Source organism: Onychostoma macrolepis, chromosome 01 (assembly GCF_012432095.1).
Source record: "Onychostoma macrolepis isolate SWU-2019 chromosome 01, ASM1243209v1, whole genome shotgun sequence".
In the NCBI taxonomy this organism is placed as follows: domain Eukaryota; kingdom Metazoa; phylum Chordata; class Actinopteri; order Cypriniformes; family Cyprinidae; genus Onychostoma; species Onychostoma macrolepis.
In genome coordinates, this window is record NC_081155.1 from 20,799,607 (window position 1) to 20,817,571 (window position 17,965).

The 17,965-nt window shown below is 37.5% G+C and overlaps 1 protein-coding gene across 19 annotated transcripts in view; it reads right to left on the minus strand.

Annotated features, from left to right (window-relative positions):
• LOC131547855 (teneurin-3) overlaps window positions 1-17,965 on the minus strand; it is a 642,274-nt gene that overhangs the window by 65,928 nt on the left and 558,381 nt on the right. For all 19 annotated transcript variants that reach the window (XM_058788591.1, XM_058788700.1, XM_058788676.1 and 16 more), the window contains 3 exons: window positions 17,401-17,523; window positions 6,546-6,751; window positions 4,767-4,977 (listed from right to left, as the gene is read on the minus strand). In XM_058788591.1, the coding sequence (XP_058644574.1) occupies window positions 4,767-4,977; window positions 6,546-6,751; window positions 17,401-17,523 (540 nt within the window). The remainder of the gene's footprint in view (window positions 1-4,766; window positions 4,978-6,545; window positions 6,752-17,400; window positions 17,524-17,965) is intronic.

Consider the following 17,965-nt stretch of genomic DNA (forward strand, 5'->3'; position numbering starts at 1 on the left):
ACAGCGTGTTCCAGTTCCTGCCAATATCCAGCAACTTCACACAGCTATTGAAGAGGAGTGGACCAACATTCCACAGGCCACAATCAACAACCTGATCAGCTCTATGCGAAGGAGATGTGTTGCACTGCGTGAGGCAAATGGTGGTCACACCAGATACTGACTGGTTTTCGGACCTTGAGTACCTTGAGTATTGCTTTTCATAAAAGTTATCACACAAAACAAATACTAAAACCAATAATTTATGTACTGATACCTTCGTTAAATGCTGTCCTTCCGCTAAAAAATAGTTGACAGTAAATGGCAAGAAAGTAGTGGTTCAACGGATCACAAATTTCATGGTTCGGATCATATTACGCTTTTTGAGCCACGGATCGGATCGTTTTTCAGATCAGCAAGAAAATTTTAAAAATATGTAACTTGCTTTCCATTACTTAAAGCTAATTACTATACTTCTTTGATACCACAGCAAAAGCCTAAGAAAGTTCAAACATGATTAAAGAGATAAGTGAACAGCCTGTAAAAATAAGAACAAATAGCCTTCACAAATTACAAGCATAGACAAATGCAACAGAACAATGTTACAAATAAAAAAATGTCGGTAGTATTCAGGTACATGAATGTAATAAGTGTAAAATAACACTGCATAGTGTTTTATATATTAAATATAGATTCATCTGTCAAAAATGTGTTTTGTTGTTTGATGAGCATAATGACAACAGCAGGTATTTATAGGCTGCTGTCCCTTTAAGACCTGATTCACGGATCCAATATAATGAAACACATCCGATTTCTTTCTCAGCTGTTCTCGTTCACTTAAGACATAACTGACTGCATTTACCAGAAATTATTGTAGAAATCGGTATTGTGTCGTAATATTATGTGTATATGCGTCTGTTCAAAAGCAAGGAATGAAGGAGTAATAAGGAGTAAATACGTGGGTTCAGTTTGGTGTTCATGCGCAGGCTCTCTCTCTCTCTGCGTGTGCGCACTTCATGTGTGTGCGGCTGAAAACAGTGCACACAAATAGAAAACAGCGTGCGAGTAATGAAGAGAGTTCCCTTTTGCCTTTTCTTACGCTGGAATGGTTTAAAAATCGCTTGCGTGTGTGAACACGTACAAATGATAAACTTTCACTATATTATGGTTAAATAAATTTCACAATTAATCAGCGGATCACATGCGTGTCCGGATCATGGATCAGCTACGATCCGTTCAACCACTACAAGAAAGTGTTCCTAGATGTAACATGTTCTCATCCGCTGTATTGATTTTTAACACCATACATGATATTTTCTCACACATACATCATTATCATCATTATCGATTAACTTGTGGTTTGTGAAGGCGGGACAGGCGGAAGCGCTCTCTCGGCCGCGCGTCCGCACGATCCCAGTTCTGCAATCAGTTCTCCTTGCGTCTTAAAGGTGGGGTAAGTGCACTGAGCTCTCTCCCCCGCATCATGAGTAGACACGCCCCTTATTGCTGATTGGCTACAAGTTTGTTTTGGTACTCAACCCCCGACTCGTTTTCTAAAGCGTTTTTTAAAAACTACATACCCCACCTTTAATTGTCAAATACACACATAGCTGTCTAAATGTCAATCGTGTGGAGTATCTCACGTAAATACAGTCGGTTATGGTTTAAGTGAACGTAAACAGGTGGGTGAAAACCGGATGGGAGTCAGTATATTACATTCATTCGGTCTTAAAGGGACAGCAGCATAATTAAATACCTGTCTCATTAATGTTAATCAAACAACAAAAGATGGTAAATAAATGCATAATGAAATAGTAGTGTCAAACTTAGTAAATTTTAACATTATTATTGTAAATTTTAACATCCACTTTTCTGTGGAACCCCTTGTGGCCCCTTTGGTCCACAGAATTTGTCTGGAACACAGAAATGCAGACCAGCAGAGTGATATAAACTGTGAAAAGCCCAGGGACATTGGATGATTATACCAGCACTCTAGAAACAATGCTCAACCAATCAGATCTGAGAACTGGAAGAGGCTATCATGATATCATTCAAGCATATTACTGAATACACAACTGTTATATAGTCATTCACAAATTTAATCCACACTGCTACCACACTCTTTTTGACTCTTTCGCTGTGTGTGTTGCCAAGGTGACGTCAATGATTGTGACATCACCTGTCAATACTTTCATTAAAAGAAACAGCTCATTGGTGTCTAAGTCAATTCTGACAAGGTAATGAACTGCACTGGTTTCTTGTCACCGGCCCGCTGTTATGACACCACTGAAGCATTTAGCAAAGCTCTCAGACATCGCCACTGCAGAATCATATCATCTCGCTACAGAGATATAATCAATTTTCATTTTCAAAAGGTTAACTTTTTACTCATTGAAGCATAATCAACCCGTTTTTAAAAGAGGGCGGTGGCTGCAGTACTACTGATCATTTTTCATGTTCCAGTCTTTGTGATCAAATTTGAAAGGAAATTACTCTTGCTGAGGCCTATTTTTATGAGTTCATGATGGAGGTGAGAAAAGAGGGAAAAGGGAAGGTGAGAAAAGGTGGGGAAAAGAGAGAGAGATGGAGAGAGGAAAGGTCCTGCGGGTCACTATGCAACACTTTGAATCAGCTGCCGCCCACTAGCCACTTAAAACATAGATCGATACGGCTCTAACCATCATTATACACACTCATCTGTGAACAGATAGGCTGACACTCTTCTCTTTATCTCTCTCCGTTGGTAATATTCACATAGAGACTAAAATATGTATAATATGCATTACCATTAAAAAATACTAGGGGTGTCAACGTTAACGCGTTAACGCATGCGATTAATCAAAAATTTTAACACGTTAATATTTTTTTAACGCAAATTAATTGTTTGATAAGGTTCGACCCCAACTTCTTCCCATCATCGCAGCGCGGAAGGTTATCTATCATTGTGTGATGAGGGTACAGCGAGCCAGTGTTGCCAGGGTAACGATAGCGGCACAAGTGGGCTATTTTGAAAATACAGTCGTGGGAAAAATTACAGAGCCGTGGGTTGTGGCTTTTTGGGCTACTTTTATAATGTACCGCGGCTGCCCAAAGCATATATGGACAAATAAAAATTAAAATAGATCCTTTTACTAATGTGTATTATACTTGGAATGTATTCCTGGCAACTTAAGAACGGCGAGGAGGTTGTAACATCACAAACAATGTGAGTTTCAGCAGAGCATACATGTTAAGGCTTTATATAAGATAATAAACACACGATTACGATAGGATATTTGTATGTGATTTTCTTGAGAGAATGTGTACATCTGAAATGCAAATTTGTGCAGCGATATAAAAGGCTATAAATAGCATATTTTAACAACAGTAAACGACAAAATTCCACATGTGATCGCAAAAGGAAGTTATTACAAACACTCGATGGTGGTTTGAAGTGAGTTCTGAGGAAAAGTGTACTATTAATCTCATAAATTGTCCTATGTAGCATGATGCTAATGTTAGCTCTAATGCAGCTGCAGAACAGGTCCAATTCTTCCTCATAACGCATTTTGTCATAATACTTCACGTAATGTCACAAGAAAATGTTGTATTGTATTTATTTAGAAATACTTTTGATAATAGTTGGGTAAATGTATACTGGGATTGAAGCGATGTGGCTTGGTAAACGTTTTATTGCCAGTAAAAGGCTGATAATGGCTGAATAAAAACAAAAGAATAATGATAAAAGAATAATAAGGATTATGTCTCTTACCTGACGGAAGTGTGAAAGGTTTTGTTTCCTTAAACTAGTTTATCATGCATTTCTTTGTTTCAACACATTTACAGGTAAATCCTAGTATTTTAAACTTGTGATTAATCATGACTAATCACAGTCCATGACTGTGATTAACACGATTACATTTTTTAATCGATTGACAGCACTAAAAAATACATAAAATTTTTGTATGTATTTGAAAGAAGTTCTTTTGCTCACCAAGGCTGCGTCTGTTTGATTAAAAAAAGTAAAAACAGTAATACTATGAAATATTGTTACTATTAAATAACTCTTTTAAATTCAAATATATTTTAAAATGTAATTTTTTCCTGTGATGGTAAAGCTGAATTTTCAGCAGCCATTACACCAGTCTTCAATGTCACTTGATCCTTCAGAAATCATTCTAATATGCTAAACTGGTGCTCAGTTGCCAGTTATTTTGTATATTTAAAATTTATATTTAATATGTATGTGGAAGCCATTATACATTTTTCAGGATTCTTTGATGAATAGGAATTGAGGCTAGGTACATTTATTTGAAATGACAAAATCTTTTGTTTAATTATAGATATTACTGTCAGTTTTAATCAATATAATTTGTTTTTGCTGAATAAAATAATACATTTTTCTTTCTTTCTTTTGTTTTCTAAACCTTACCCCAACATTTTTATATATTGTATACAGTAAATTGTAAACTGTATTTTCATATAAATTATATTCATCAGCTGAAATGGAATTTTACATGAATTTCAGAACGTTTGCATGCCTCCTTTTTGCTTTACTGACAACAGCATTCAAACTCTTATTTTGAAGTTTGTGTAAAACCTGATGATCATCTGATCCATAATCATTTGAGAATGATCAAAGAGCATCTTGAGCTTCAGTGGGGGCAAGTTAACATGGTCTGTGTCACAAATTTGAATAGCGACCATAAAAGATTCTTAAAAAAAAAAAAAAAAAAAAACTTATTTATTTTATGTCATAATATATAATAAAAAAATGCATATAACATAATACAAGTATAGTCATCATTTACCTATGATGATGGTGTTGTAGGAGACCTGTTCAGTGTTTTTGCCGTCATTGTAGAAGGCGAGGTGCCAGGTGCCTGAGTCCAGGTAGCGGATGAACTCTGCCTCATGAACGTTAACTGAACGAGCCTTCCTGGCTGCTCCTTCCACCTCCACCAGTCCACGCTTCTCTTTAGCTATCAGACGGCTGCCGTCCAACAGCTCCACAAAGTCATACTGTACACAAACGTACACACACACACACACACACACACACACACACACACACACACACACACAACAGATCAAATCCCAGTTTAATCACAGACAGATCAGAGCTCCTCATATTTGATCTGAATGTAACTGTGCAGTATGTCTGGAGTCTGATGTGTTATACAATACAATGTCAAAGAATTGTTTTTGAAGAGCATGCAGCTCTATTACACATAAATTGCAAGAGATTGACGCTTGCGAATATATTGCAAGCGAAGTAATGAATATGTTTGGAATCAACAGGGTGCTTACACACTGGTATCCTCTTTGTGAGTTATTGGGGAAGATTTTTAAAAAGACGCTCTACATTTCAGAAACGCTTTATCACAGTTTTTTTTTTTTTTTGTCGCTTTGACAAGCTGCTCCCAAAGAGCGAGTTTGAATCAAGGCCTCTGATGAGTTTAACATGTTGTTCTCAATTTACAGTGCATTAAAAAAGATATTTGTTTCCTAAGAGACCATTGGAGAATGACGCAAGAGAGTGAAGGGAAGAATAAGTGAGCAAGAAATTACAAAACGAGAAGACATTTCGATCAGTGGGGAAACAGAAGTCTCCACGCCTCTGTCTGTCAATAGAACTTCAACCTATCCTTTATTCAGCCTTTAAGAAACATATTGATTCATGTGTGGCAATTAAAGCACTGGGTCAGTGCTATCGACTCTTATTGTGGAGGCCTCCGCTGCCAATTACCTCTATTAAGCATTTACGGGTTTTGTGATGTACCCTTGAAGAAGCCTAGGCACTGATGTTGCTTGGCAAAAAGAAAGAAATGGGACAAGGAGAAATAATTGGTTTGCTTGCGAAGGCCAAATGCAGTTTTTAATCAAAGCGGGCAAAACATGCATAGAAGTATGAATCACTTCATGTTTGAATTAGACAGACGCTGCAGATGGAAATTGGATGGGGATTGTCGGGCTCTACCATGTAGCTTTGAAGGTCAGGTTTGAAAGTGTGACAAAAGTGACAGTCTTTTGAGGAAAGTTTGCTGTCTGCCATTTGTAGCAGATCTGTGAGCCTCATCTAAAAGGACGAGAGTAATTGGAACAGTTGGTGTTGTGGTATTTCTTACATCTGGTTACACTGAGAACTATGACTGTAATTATAACATGGAAATTATGAGAATTACCAATGTGAAAAACAGCATCCTGCAAAGGATCGCTCAATTCTTCTTGATTTAACATCATAGGCATAGGAATAAGATGCAATGGTGCTATTTTCAACTGTCATTTGGCAGCCACAGAGATAATCTAAACCCAGAAGAACCCAGGGGGTCAGTGAAAATACGGCAGGAGAGAACAGAATTTTCTTCAAAATGTTGTGTGACGATTCTAACTAACGCAATGAGCATTAAATTTCATAATGATTTGCTAAGCATTTTATGATGTATGTTTTTAATGAACATTATGAAAAAACTCTTAGTCCTTCGCTCTGTAACTTTTGAATAGGCATCATCTAACCAATGTATAAATTTCTCAGTTAAAGTGAAAAATTCATTTCAAGAACAGCAACAGCAAAAAATGTCTCTTGATACCTGAGTGTGTGTGGGAGGCAGGCCTTTCCGGCCGTAGACCCCCACCAGGGCGCCTCTCTGGACAGAGATGTTGAACTTGAGGGACTGCGGCTGGTCAATGAAGAGCTGAGAGCGCCAAAAAGTTCCTGGAGGGACGTCCTGTACTGCTCTACGGCCCACATCCACCTCACCCGTGTCTATGGTGTTATTTTCTTGAAAGTAAACTCCTAGAGAGAGAGATACAGGAAGATGACATTTATAAGAGACAGACAAACCATATTTATGCTAATAACCTACTGGCAGAGACTAGAAGCTATTCATTTTCAGCAGTGATACAGTGATTTGTCCCTGTGAGATACTGTGGCCGAATGTATGCAAGATGGAAAACAAGCTAACCGTAACTGTGAGCAATTTCCCTGTTCTATATGATCTGCCTCTGCCCATATACAGAGACATAATTAAAAAGAGATGTGTGGAAAATCATGTTGAACCATGAAATTTTTGGCATTGCAAGGAAGCTTGATTCATGCATTGATAATCGTTCATCTTGTTCATCATGAATGCATTGTTTACAGGCAATAGATTCCATTTGTGATCATGCAAGCGTTATAGCTAGTATGGCAGGAAACCAATAACATTAGAACAACCAGGAGTGGGAACTACATCTAACAATACGGTAACCTCTTCACAAAGGAGTGAATGGTCTTTTAATATGTTCTATAAAAATATTAAGCAACAAGCTATGTGTTCAAAGGGAACCTGAAACACAGATGGTGTATATGAGTCTCTTTTTAAATAAAACGGTTTACGAGTTCCTCTATTAGCAGCATATATGTTTTTGTGCCAAATGCAATCGTGATTCTTGCTATAGCCTCAAGTGTGATCAAACATTTATGAGGTGTACCAGAATAATCTCATGTCAAAAATCATTAAATCACTCCATACAGCATTTAATTAGCATCTTTAAACCAGCTCTTTCTGACCTCACTCCCAAGATAACCATCACAGTGAATTACCCAGCCAACAGTAAAGAAAAAAACACTATTTTATTCCATTATACTCTGAGGTACGTTTATTGAAATCATTGTTAGCCAGCTACAGTCACGAGTTTCACTGCTAGCAACATAGTTCAACAATTTGCTTCCTAAAACTTCAGCTCTAATGAACAAATGATCTTAAGCAAAATAAGCAGACTAGCATGCAGTACTATCTATATGTCATTTCATATTAATACATATTTAATTTTATATGTTTTAGTTTGTCAAGAGAATGAAAGAGCCGTTTTTGAAGAGTGCACATATGTGAATGCACTCTAGTAACCTGGGGGAAATCCAGAGTATTACATAAAACTAACAACCTCGATTGAACCAAACATCTGTAAATAAAACAAAACAAAACAAATATGGCAAAGTAATCCTCAGATGCCATTTGCACTGTTTACACCAGTAATCTCAAACTGATTAATCACCGTACGTTATTACTCCACCACCTGTGCGACATCTTTAACAATGGTTTTATATTGTTGAAACAATGTCAAACAGTCAAAACTAACTAGTTCATTTCTCCATTGCTGTATCGTACTATGTTTAAGCAGTGAGTACCCTGGCAAAACTCAACGTTTATCAGATTGTTCATTTCCTAATACTAAAGGGACCTTGAAGAGATTATAGAATAAACTTGATGCATCTAATCTAGTTGAATACATAAAGCTCAGCCATAATGGTAATTTCAAGCCACCGTTTTCTGAAAGTATCCAACTGCGGTAATATTAAGTCGAGTCTAAGTGAAGCTATTTGACTTTGCAGCGCTTCCTTTAACAAGCTGAAAAGCTAATGTCTAGACATTACACACACAAGCGCACAATGAACTCGCCAACAGAAGCCTCGGCATATTCCAACCCCTCACAACATGTTACAAGGCAACAGTGCGGAATGGAACGGTAATGGGAGAAGGAGAATAGGCTATGCTCATATGCTAGCTAATGGAGAGCAGCTGCCATTAATATTGCATTAATTATTATTGCGTAATTCCGTAACACGCGGGCACTAACCGCACGCGTGTTGCTAATGCAGTCAGCCGGCTACATAAAGAGCATGTTGGAGTAAATGAAAGAGTAATTAGAGAGGACTTGCTGACTGTTAGTTTTAATGTGAGCACGCCTGTGGCCCTAAATGCTCTACAGAGCAAACGAGAGAAGCCATCTGTGAAGCTCTGATCAACAGTATATTGTCCACAGGATAAAAAGAAGGGGATGGTGCGCTTAAAGAATGCCAGTGGAAAAGAGATTTGCTTTCTGTGTGTGCCAGGGATGCCCGGGGTGTTTCTTGGACATGGATATTGAATTGGCATTTGCCCATGAGAATCGCAGAGATGTTGAAGGTTTGTTTTGGCTAGATGCAGAGACTCCCTAAAGCCCTATACTTCTCTTTCTATTTTACTTTCTTTAGCTTCTCTCTTCATCTTAGCCATGTGATCTGCCAAACTGTCTTGATCTTTACTGTTTAAATGTGTGCATATTTCTGTGGGTAAGACAAAGAATAACATTCCAAGCTGCTGTAAGCGATTATTTTTATTTAAATTTTTTTGGATACCACATAAAATACCATTACTATCTGACAGATATCACTGAAATGGATGTCCTTAAAAATGACACTTGTCTCTGTGATTGCCTGTGGCTACGTAAAAAGCAAAAATCTGGAAGAAACTGGGTATGTACAGGTATGTCATTATTTTTACATTTACTGTTGTAGGCACAGAAATTACACACTGACCCTTAAAATATCACTTCAACAACAAAAACTTAATTTTTAAAATTTTTATAATTTACCAGAATTCAATTTTTTTGGCTGAACCACTTTAATTAATGTTAGTAGCAATACTGTGGACACAAAAGTGAAAAAAGATTTAAGCTATTGCTCTTTCATCCTGAACAAATTAAAAGAAAGGAGAGTTGTGGTTTTCTTGCTGCAGTGACAGATGACAAGATGTTTGTGACAACATTTACACTCAAGTACTCTGTCATGGTCATGCAGCTATACAAAAACATGTCAAAAAGAGCCCTCATTTTTAATTTTGTCATTGGGTATGGTGTGACTTTCTCCAGTGTCTCGCTGTACGACTCATTAGACAGCAATTTGCTCCAACACTGCACACACGCGGTGACTTTCAGTCCACAGCAGCAAGAGTCAAGACTCTGGAGAGGTACACACTTTTACTTTCAAATGACTAGACGGAGCATAGCTGAATGGAACGGACCCACAGGGTCTTGATACGGGGTCTTTAAAATAATTATTTTTAACCTGACATGTGACATTAAAACCGCAACCAAGAACTCAGTTTACTTCTGCTGTGCTGTCAAGTACTACCATTGACAAAATTACTAAAATGAACCGTTAGACAGTTCCATTTAGTTCCAAACCTTTTCCATTTAGGTGGTGATATTTGCCCCCCTTTCCATGGGCATATTTATCTAACCTCAAATGCATGTGTCATCTTAACCTTAATATATTCAATTAAAATTGTAGTAAACTACAGGCATGTTACAAATCAAATGAAATCAGTATCAACACAATCCATCTTTGCACTGCAAAGATGACACAAAAGCTGCATCTGAAATGACATTTAGATATATTTACACAGACTGTGTGTACAGCTCAGAGGTGGTATAAATACTTTTACACTGCAATTACAACTGCATAAATAATGTACAAGATTGATATTTTAAATATAAAATCGTCATGAATCATGGAATCATGGAATCATTCACTCAACTGATTTGTTTTGCATTCACTTGCATTCATTCTGCAACAAAAGACCAGTGTATTGCACAGTTAACAGTTCTGCTGTGGATTTGGTTCAAATTATTTCTGTTGGTTAAATGGAGCAAAGACAGACAACAGTGCTGCTAAGTCAGTATTAACTTGTTGTTTTTTGAATGGGAAAACATAACTCTTGCTTGTATGATATTGATTAATATCATAAATATAAAAGACAATACCTCATACAGGTGAATTTTTGCACCCATATCTTGACTTTGTTTTAATTTTTGTCCCAAGCTCTCATAAATTTCCAACCCTGATGCACATCCTTATTATAACAAGGTATCAACAGCATGAAGCTAAACCTACGAAAATCAAGATACTTTACTGTGACTTTTCCGCTACTCCTATCTTTGATTTCCCTTTTAATTCATTTGTTTCTGCCTCTCTCACTTTACACCTATTATTCACTCCCTTTTCAACACTCCATCCATGTGTTTTCATTGTCATCACCTCACTTTCTCTCTCTCACTGTTTCTGTTGGGCCCTGAGAGACATTAACATCACCACGTGCAATTTTGCCAAGTGTCTCCCCTCGTTCCAAACGCATTCAGCTGCAGATTTAGCGTCTCTTTATGACTTTCAGAAAAGTCACTTGAGCAGTTTTTAATTCACTGAAGCCTGTGGAAGAGTGTCTGCGTGTGCATTAGGCGAAGTGGTGGTATATTCATTAAGCGAGTGTGAGAGAGTGTCATGCTCGGCTCTCTTAGCTGCTGCAGTGGGACTGAATACAGAGCCGCTAAGATGATTTGTTTAAGAATGGTGCAGCATGAAAATAAGGCCCCGTGAAACATTGCTAAATGCAATGTTAGGTTCCACTTCCAGGCACCAGGGATAAAATTCAGTTTTAAGCGCAATACTACAGCTTTCGTAGATCTGTGTGCGGATGGTGGAGTCTCTGAAGGGTGTGTGTTTGAATACAAAGCAGTCAGTGTGAGGAACACTAAATTATTTTCTGAAAATAAAAACGACTGGACTACTTTCATTTTTCAGTGTTTATGGAAATCAATCGCTTAAAAAAACAGAGAGTACTCATATGCTAATGACATTCCCTACAGTCCTAGTCACATACAAACACACGCATCTCAAAAGTGAGGGAGGCAATCTAAAGCACATCCTGTCATTTAGGAAGGAGAATGCACTGAGGCTATTGTCCCTGCTTTGAAAACACACACGCACACGCATGCACACACACACACACACACACACACACACACACACACACACACACACACAAGGAGGTACACAGAGCACTTGAAGCTCTTTTATGGAGTGAGTGCTTTTAGGTCAGCTGTCTCTCAAAGAAAGGTGAACTGCAGATGACAACAGCAGCACCCTCAGTTATTACTCGCGTTTTCTTCACTGGAGAAGAAGAGTCAGACAAATGAGTGAGTGTGTGTACGTATTTCAAAGGGTCTACTGCAGGTATGTAAGTCAAACTTTGCTGCGTGTGATGCATGCTCTGTCTGTCAGTAAGAATATGCGTCTGTGTGGATTTGCTGCGGCTCTATTCATGTGTCTGCATGTGTGGGCAGCTTTTCTATCCTTGTGGGCATGAAATGTCTGAAAATCCCACTAGAAACACAATAAAAGCTGACAAAACCAGCTAGCGGGGACATCCTAGCATAAATGGTACATGAAAGAGCTAAATATGTCTAAATTCCTTAATAAAATACAATTTTGTAAGACATTTATAGATAAAGGTTGTGGTTAGTCTATATTTATATAATGATTAAGCAGCTAGTTTCGGTTCATTTGATTGGATAAGAACTGATTTTTTATTTATAGAGAGAATAACATTCGCAATTGTCCTTTCTTTCTCGTGTCATATTGCTTAATTAGCTTACATTAAAGACCACATGACGTGGCTTGTTGAGTAAAGTTTTCTGTCCTCAGAGAGGGACATTCTCATTCTCGTTCTGATTTGACAAATTTCTGTGTAGTGAAGGATGATTCATATTTTTGGTCAGTTGTTGAAGATAAACACTACCTTTCAACAGATTGGGGCTAGTATGATTTTTAAAATAAATTAACAGTTTTATTAAGCAAGAATACATTAAAATGAATCAAAAGTGACATTGTTAGAAAAGATTTCTATTTAAAATAAATACTCTTCTTTTTAATAATCTATTGATCAAAATAAATAAACTAAATGTTCCACACAATTATTAAGCAGCACAACTGTTTTTAACTTTGAAAAGAGCAATACATTTTTCTTGAGCATCAAATCAGCATATTAGAATTAGGATCTGACACTAAAGACTGGAGTAATGGCTACTGAAAACATCAACAGGAATAAATTAATTACATTGTAAAATATATTCAAATAGAACAGTTTCTCTAATATTTCTTAATATTACTGTTTAACTGTATTTTCAATGAAACAACGCAGCCTGGGTGAGTATAAGAGACTTCTTTAAAAACATTCTCCAAAGACTCCAAACTTTTGAACTGTATTGTACATTTTAAACGTGTACAGTATATCTGCTATTTTGTCTGCCTCTGAGTATGTGACTTAACTCTTCCTAATGTTCTTTTCGTGGGGTCTTGAAGAAACAAAAAACGGCAAACATGAAGATACAACAAGGATACAGATGCAAGGTTATGTATGTGCGTATATATGCATGTATGTACTGTATATCGCCAGACTGCAGTTTTTGCTCCGCTTCCTGTGTGTATGTGTGACATGTCCTTCACAGACAGCGGCGGTGGTGGTGTTGGTGGGCACGCACGCACAGATCAAGGTTAACTGAAGGAGGTGGGGGTGTTAGCTGCTGTCTGTATTGATTGAGAGTAAGCTGTGTGATCGTACACATTGCTGATGGCTTCATTAACTAGCTGCTCTTCTACAGGACCCCCCTCATCCTGTTTGGCCCTCACAGCAGCCTGAAGACCCACCGCTGGAAGCTTATGCCATAGCAAATTCTCCTGGCCCGTTAACACATTAACATTCCCCTGCACTCAGTGGCATACAAAATTTTATTTCTTTCAATGAGAAAGGGAAAAAAGCGAGGTGGGGGCTCGCACTAGGAAACAAAAGACTGACTATGCTGAATGCAAATTCTGCTCAAATAAATGTAACCTGATTGTGTCACTGCCGCTTAAGGGGAGATGAATGACTTCCCCTTGCTGTGTAACTAAACAGCCACTGACGCCTATGTAACTGCATCACAATCAATTTACCTGCAATTTATGGCCAATTGATAAAAGCACATCCAATTTCTTAACTCTGCTGATGACAGATAGACATTATAGAAACTGAAAATGTCCTGTAGCTGATGCACAAATGTCCTGATCTAATGCTACATCACTGCAAGCGCGGACACGTCCATCACCTCAAGAACAAACACATTACTGTAAGGAGCATCATCATAATGGCCTTCAAACATATGGCCATCCATCTTCACAGCATGAGTGTGTGTCCCTCTGCGAGTGTCTGAGTGCTTGAATTAGTACTTAAGTGAGGGAGACCTTGTGGGAATACACCTGTCGGTGGGTGGGAGAAAACGATAGCGCCTGTTTCTGTGAGGTTATTTATTTCTGATTGTATTTGTTATTTAGCATATGCTGTTAATCATAAACGCCTTACACTGTGTTGACAAACTAAAAGCATCTCTTGCATTTTAATATGAGCCGTTCCCTTAATCTGCCACAACTATGCTCTGCTCACAGTGAAATCTCATAGATTCCTGCAAAGCACAGCTGCATAGAGTGTATATTTAGCAGCGTTGATTCTGGTAATTTCCATAAGGATTTTTAAAAAGACTTTGTTAAAGTGAACCAAGCCAACCAGCTATAAGGTGAATCACAACATTACAAACGTTCATTTGCATTAAAAAAAGGCAAAAAAGACAATCTAATTAAAAAAGATGGTGAAATATAAAACTGTAAAAAAATTTGTTGCTGATTATATCTATTGAAACCATATATTTTGTGTTTATTGCAAAATATGCATATATAAATTTCCATATTTTGCACTCTCTGTACAGCATCGTTAGTAATGTAGTTTTTCACCACAACTTCTGTTAAACATGATTATTTAAAAAATAAGTTTAAATAATGTAAACAGATAGCTTAAAAAAAGGCATATAGCCTACCATCGAGTAATAACCTTGGAGCTCTGTCTTTAAAAGTTTACAGGTCTGTCTTTAAAAGTTTATAAGTTAGCATTAAAAATCACTTTCCCTTTCGAGAAAATGAATGAGTTTTAGTACTGGAACCCAACTGCTGCACTCTATTTAACATATATAATATTTAAATACATTTTAAAATATGTAAATGCACCGGCAAAGGTAGACAGAATGCCTCCAGGTACTGTGCCACTTGACTATGGAGATTAAAAATTGAACAAATATTTAAATAATTATTTTTTGTTTACTTTTTCATGTTATATTTCTAATTCAAATGATACCAATCACCTGGAGTTTGACCCTACAGTCTTTGTGTTATGAGCGTGTGACTTGTCTTAGTGCAGACAGACTCTGGCAGGCATGTATCAGTGAATATATTTGGTAAGTAAGCGTTCTCCTTTGTGTGATGCATGTACTCTGGATCAGTGGCAATGTTTGGGACTGATAGCCATATAAACTCTCACCATTTTATCACATCAGGTGTTCAGGACACCTTACAGCTTACAGGAGTGAATTGAATACTGTCTGTATGAACGAGTAACTGAAGTCAGCCCCCTGTTCTAATCTCACAGCGGTAACCATAGTGACAGTAAATATCAAAGACAGTGACTTCTATAACACCGGCATGTCTTTTCACAATTGACATGGTGTTATTTAATAAACAAGTCGAAGTGCGAATTCATCCGTGAAATCTTAATTAACCGACTACGGCTTTCAATTTTAGAACACAATATCTTGGTCATGACCAGACCACAAAACCGATGAGAGCAGATCTGGAGAAAGACAACGACTGGATCCAAAACCTTCAGATGAAACATGCATCTATGTATTTTTTTTTTAAACACCGGAACCCTCCATGAAAAAATACAACATGAATAAAACAAATCTGCACTGTATGACACGATCCACTTGAGAAAACAAAGAAAACAGAAATCAGAAAACAAAACTTCGGTCCCACTTTATATTAGGTGGCCTTAACTACTATGTACTTACATTTAAATTAATCATTTGATACAATGCACTTATTGTGAACATACATGTTTTTACATTGTACTTATATTTTTAAAAATACCTATATGTAATTACATCTGTAATTAATTTGTGTAATTACGTTTATAATTACACTGTTGACCCATCCCTTACACCTTAACCCACCCTTAAACCTACCCATACCACCAAACCTGTCTCTAACCTTACCCCTATCACACCTCAATAGCAGCAAATGTGTTTTGCAATACAATATGAACAGAATAAGTACATTGTACTTATTTTTTGATGTAAGTACCTAGAAGTTAAGGCCACCTAATATAAAGTGTGACCAAAACTTCTTATGCATATTAAAACTTTTTTAATTATTATTTTTGGAATGAAAAAAGTTTGTTTAAAACAAGAAGAAAATGAAGAAAATGTTCAGGTTTATAAACAAGTTTATTTTTCTTCCCCAGTGGAAGATATTTTACTATATTTTAATAAACTCATTTAATTTTGATTAATTTATCAGAAAACAAGACTTAATATCCTATGTCATTTTGCCTCAAGTAAATGTATCTTGATTTAAAGTAATTTGAAGTCAGCCTGAAATGAAATCTATTTCTTTCTCTTTTTTCTATTGTTAATGATTCATCAACGTATGTTTCATTTAAAAATAAATGTTGTGAGCTCATAATTTTTAATCAAAATCCAGTGCAAATCGCATGCTTCATTCTGGTGATTTATGCAAGAATTCTCCAATTATGTAGTCTGCTTAAACCAGCCCATGCAAGCTCATGTTCATCTCAAAATCCATTCAACAATCAATGCACAGAACCAGAGGCCTCCACTCTAAATATTGTCTTTTTCTTTTTGTACTAGAAAACAAGACAAACATACTATTTAAGAAATGTGCTTTTTTTTTAGTGGGACTAATAGTAGTCCAACATTCACACAGCAAAGTTTTACTGGACTCACTCTTCAAACGCAGGTGTGAATGCTGAAAGTTTAAGTCAGTAGGTAGTTCCATTTATAACCGAACTAAACATGAACGGAACTGAATTTAGCACTGTAAAACATGACTGACAACCATTTCTGCTGCTGTTTGAGCATGACCAATGTGTGTTTCTGAGTCCATGTAAAAATGGCACTCCATTTCACTGGTCAGTAGGTTTGTGTGGCAGCTAATATTAGGGACAGAGTGAATCCCACTTTCAAGAGAGAGAGAAAGATAAAGAAAGAGAGATTCTGGGTAGAATGCCAGGGCATTTCACAATTCTCACAACTTGGCTTCATGCTCTGAAAGCTCAGACAATCTCAAGAAGCCATTTATTGTGCATTCTGCACACACACAGCCCTCTCATATTCTCCCATTATAACGCTCTCTTCTTTGAACTCAATATTGTCACCTCAATGTGTTTTTTGGCTCATCTTCCTGATTCCCAGACTGTTCCCGGACGTGTCTGCATCAGCTGTGACAGCCGACACATCAAAGCAGCCGCCCTGATACTGTAAGACTTGTGTCTAAATGCTGAGGAATGTAAGCCTGTTGCTCTCGCAAACACAGAGGTTTATACTCATCACAGATCACTGAAACACACACCCCAGTGCCAGGAAAGATGGCTTGGTGCAAAGAAAATGGTTTTGGAGTGTGTGATTTCCATTTGTGTGTGGGAGTGTTTGTGGCTGGGGGGGTGGGAGTGTGTGGGGGTGTTTGTTTAGCTCGAGTTATGTTTATTTAAGGGAGTGTGGGTCTTCATGGTGGAGGGTCCTAGAGGTGTAGTTGTGTAGGAGTGAGTCTGTTTGGTAATTTTCTCTAGCCTATTACTGTGTGTGTGTTCTCCAATCTGTTTACTAAATGCAAATGTGTTTTGTGCTAGAGAAGGGGCTTGAACAGATTGTGCCTGTGCTATATTATGCATCCGTGCGTGAGCGGGTGCATGTGCGATTGACCCTTACTGTTCTCAGTAGACAGGGCAGTAACTGCGTTGGTTGCTGTGGCATCAGATTTGACCTGGCCGTTCTCAAAAGCATAGCCCTCGGTCTCCTGCAGCTGCCAATTCAATCCAAAGAGATGCATGGCTGTGGAGAGAGAGACACAAGAACGAGAAATGATCATTTACGAATAAAGGAACAAGAGTCAATAGATTAAGAGACAGTGAAAACACTAATATAATCAATATAAAACAAAGTTTGCCCCTGCAAAACATTGTGGATCACTAGGATAATGCTGATGTGGCTTTAAAACCCCTATAGGGTTGACCACAAGTTACCTTCACCCCTATGATTTTCTGGTTCCTGGGTATGACTTGGGACCTTCCTTAAGTGTCTAGGGGATCTTTATTGTCCATCAGGACATTCGTAGATGTGATCACTTAGAAAAGTAATAGCACATCTTTCCTTAATAAGCCATATGATTTATTAATGCAGTACAAAATGATTGGGACAAGTTACATGCTAAAGATTAACACTTAAAAGCATCAGCAAAAGTAATGGTGATACTTGCCTTGGTCCCACTTTATAT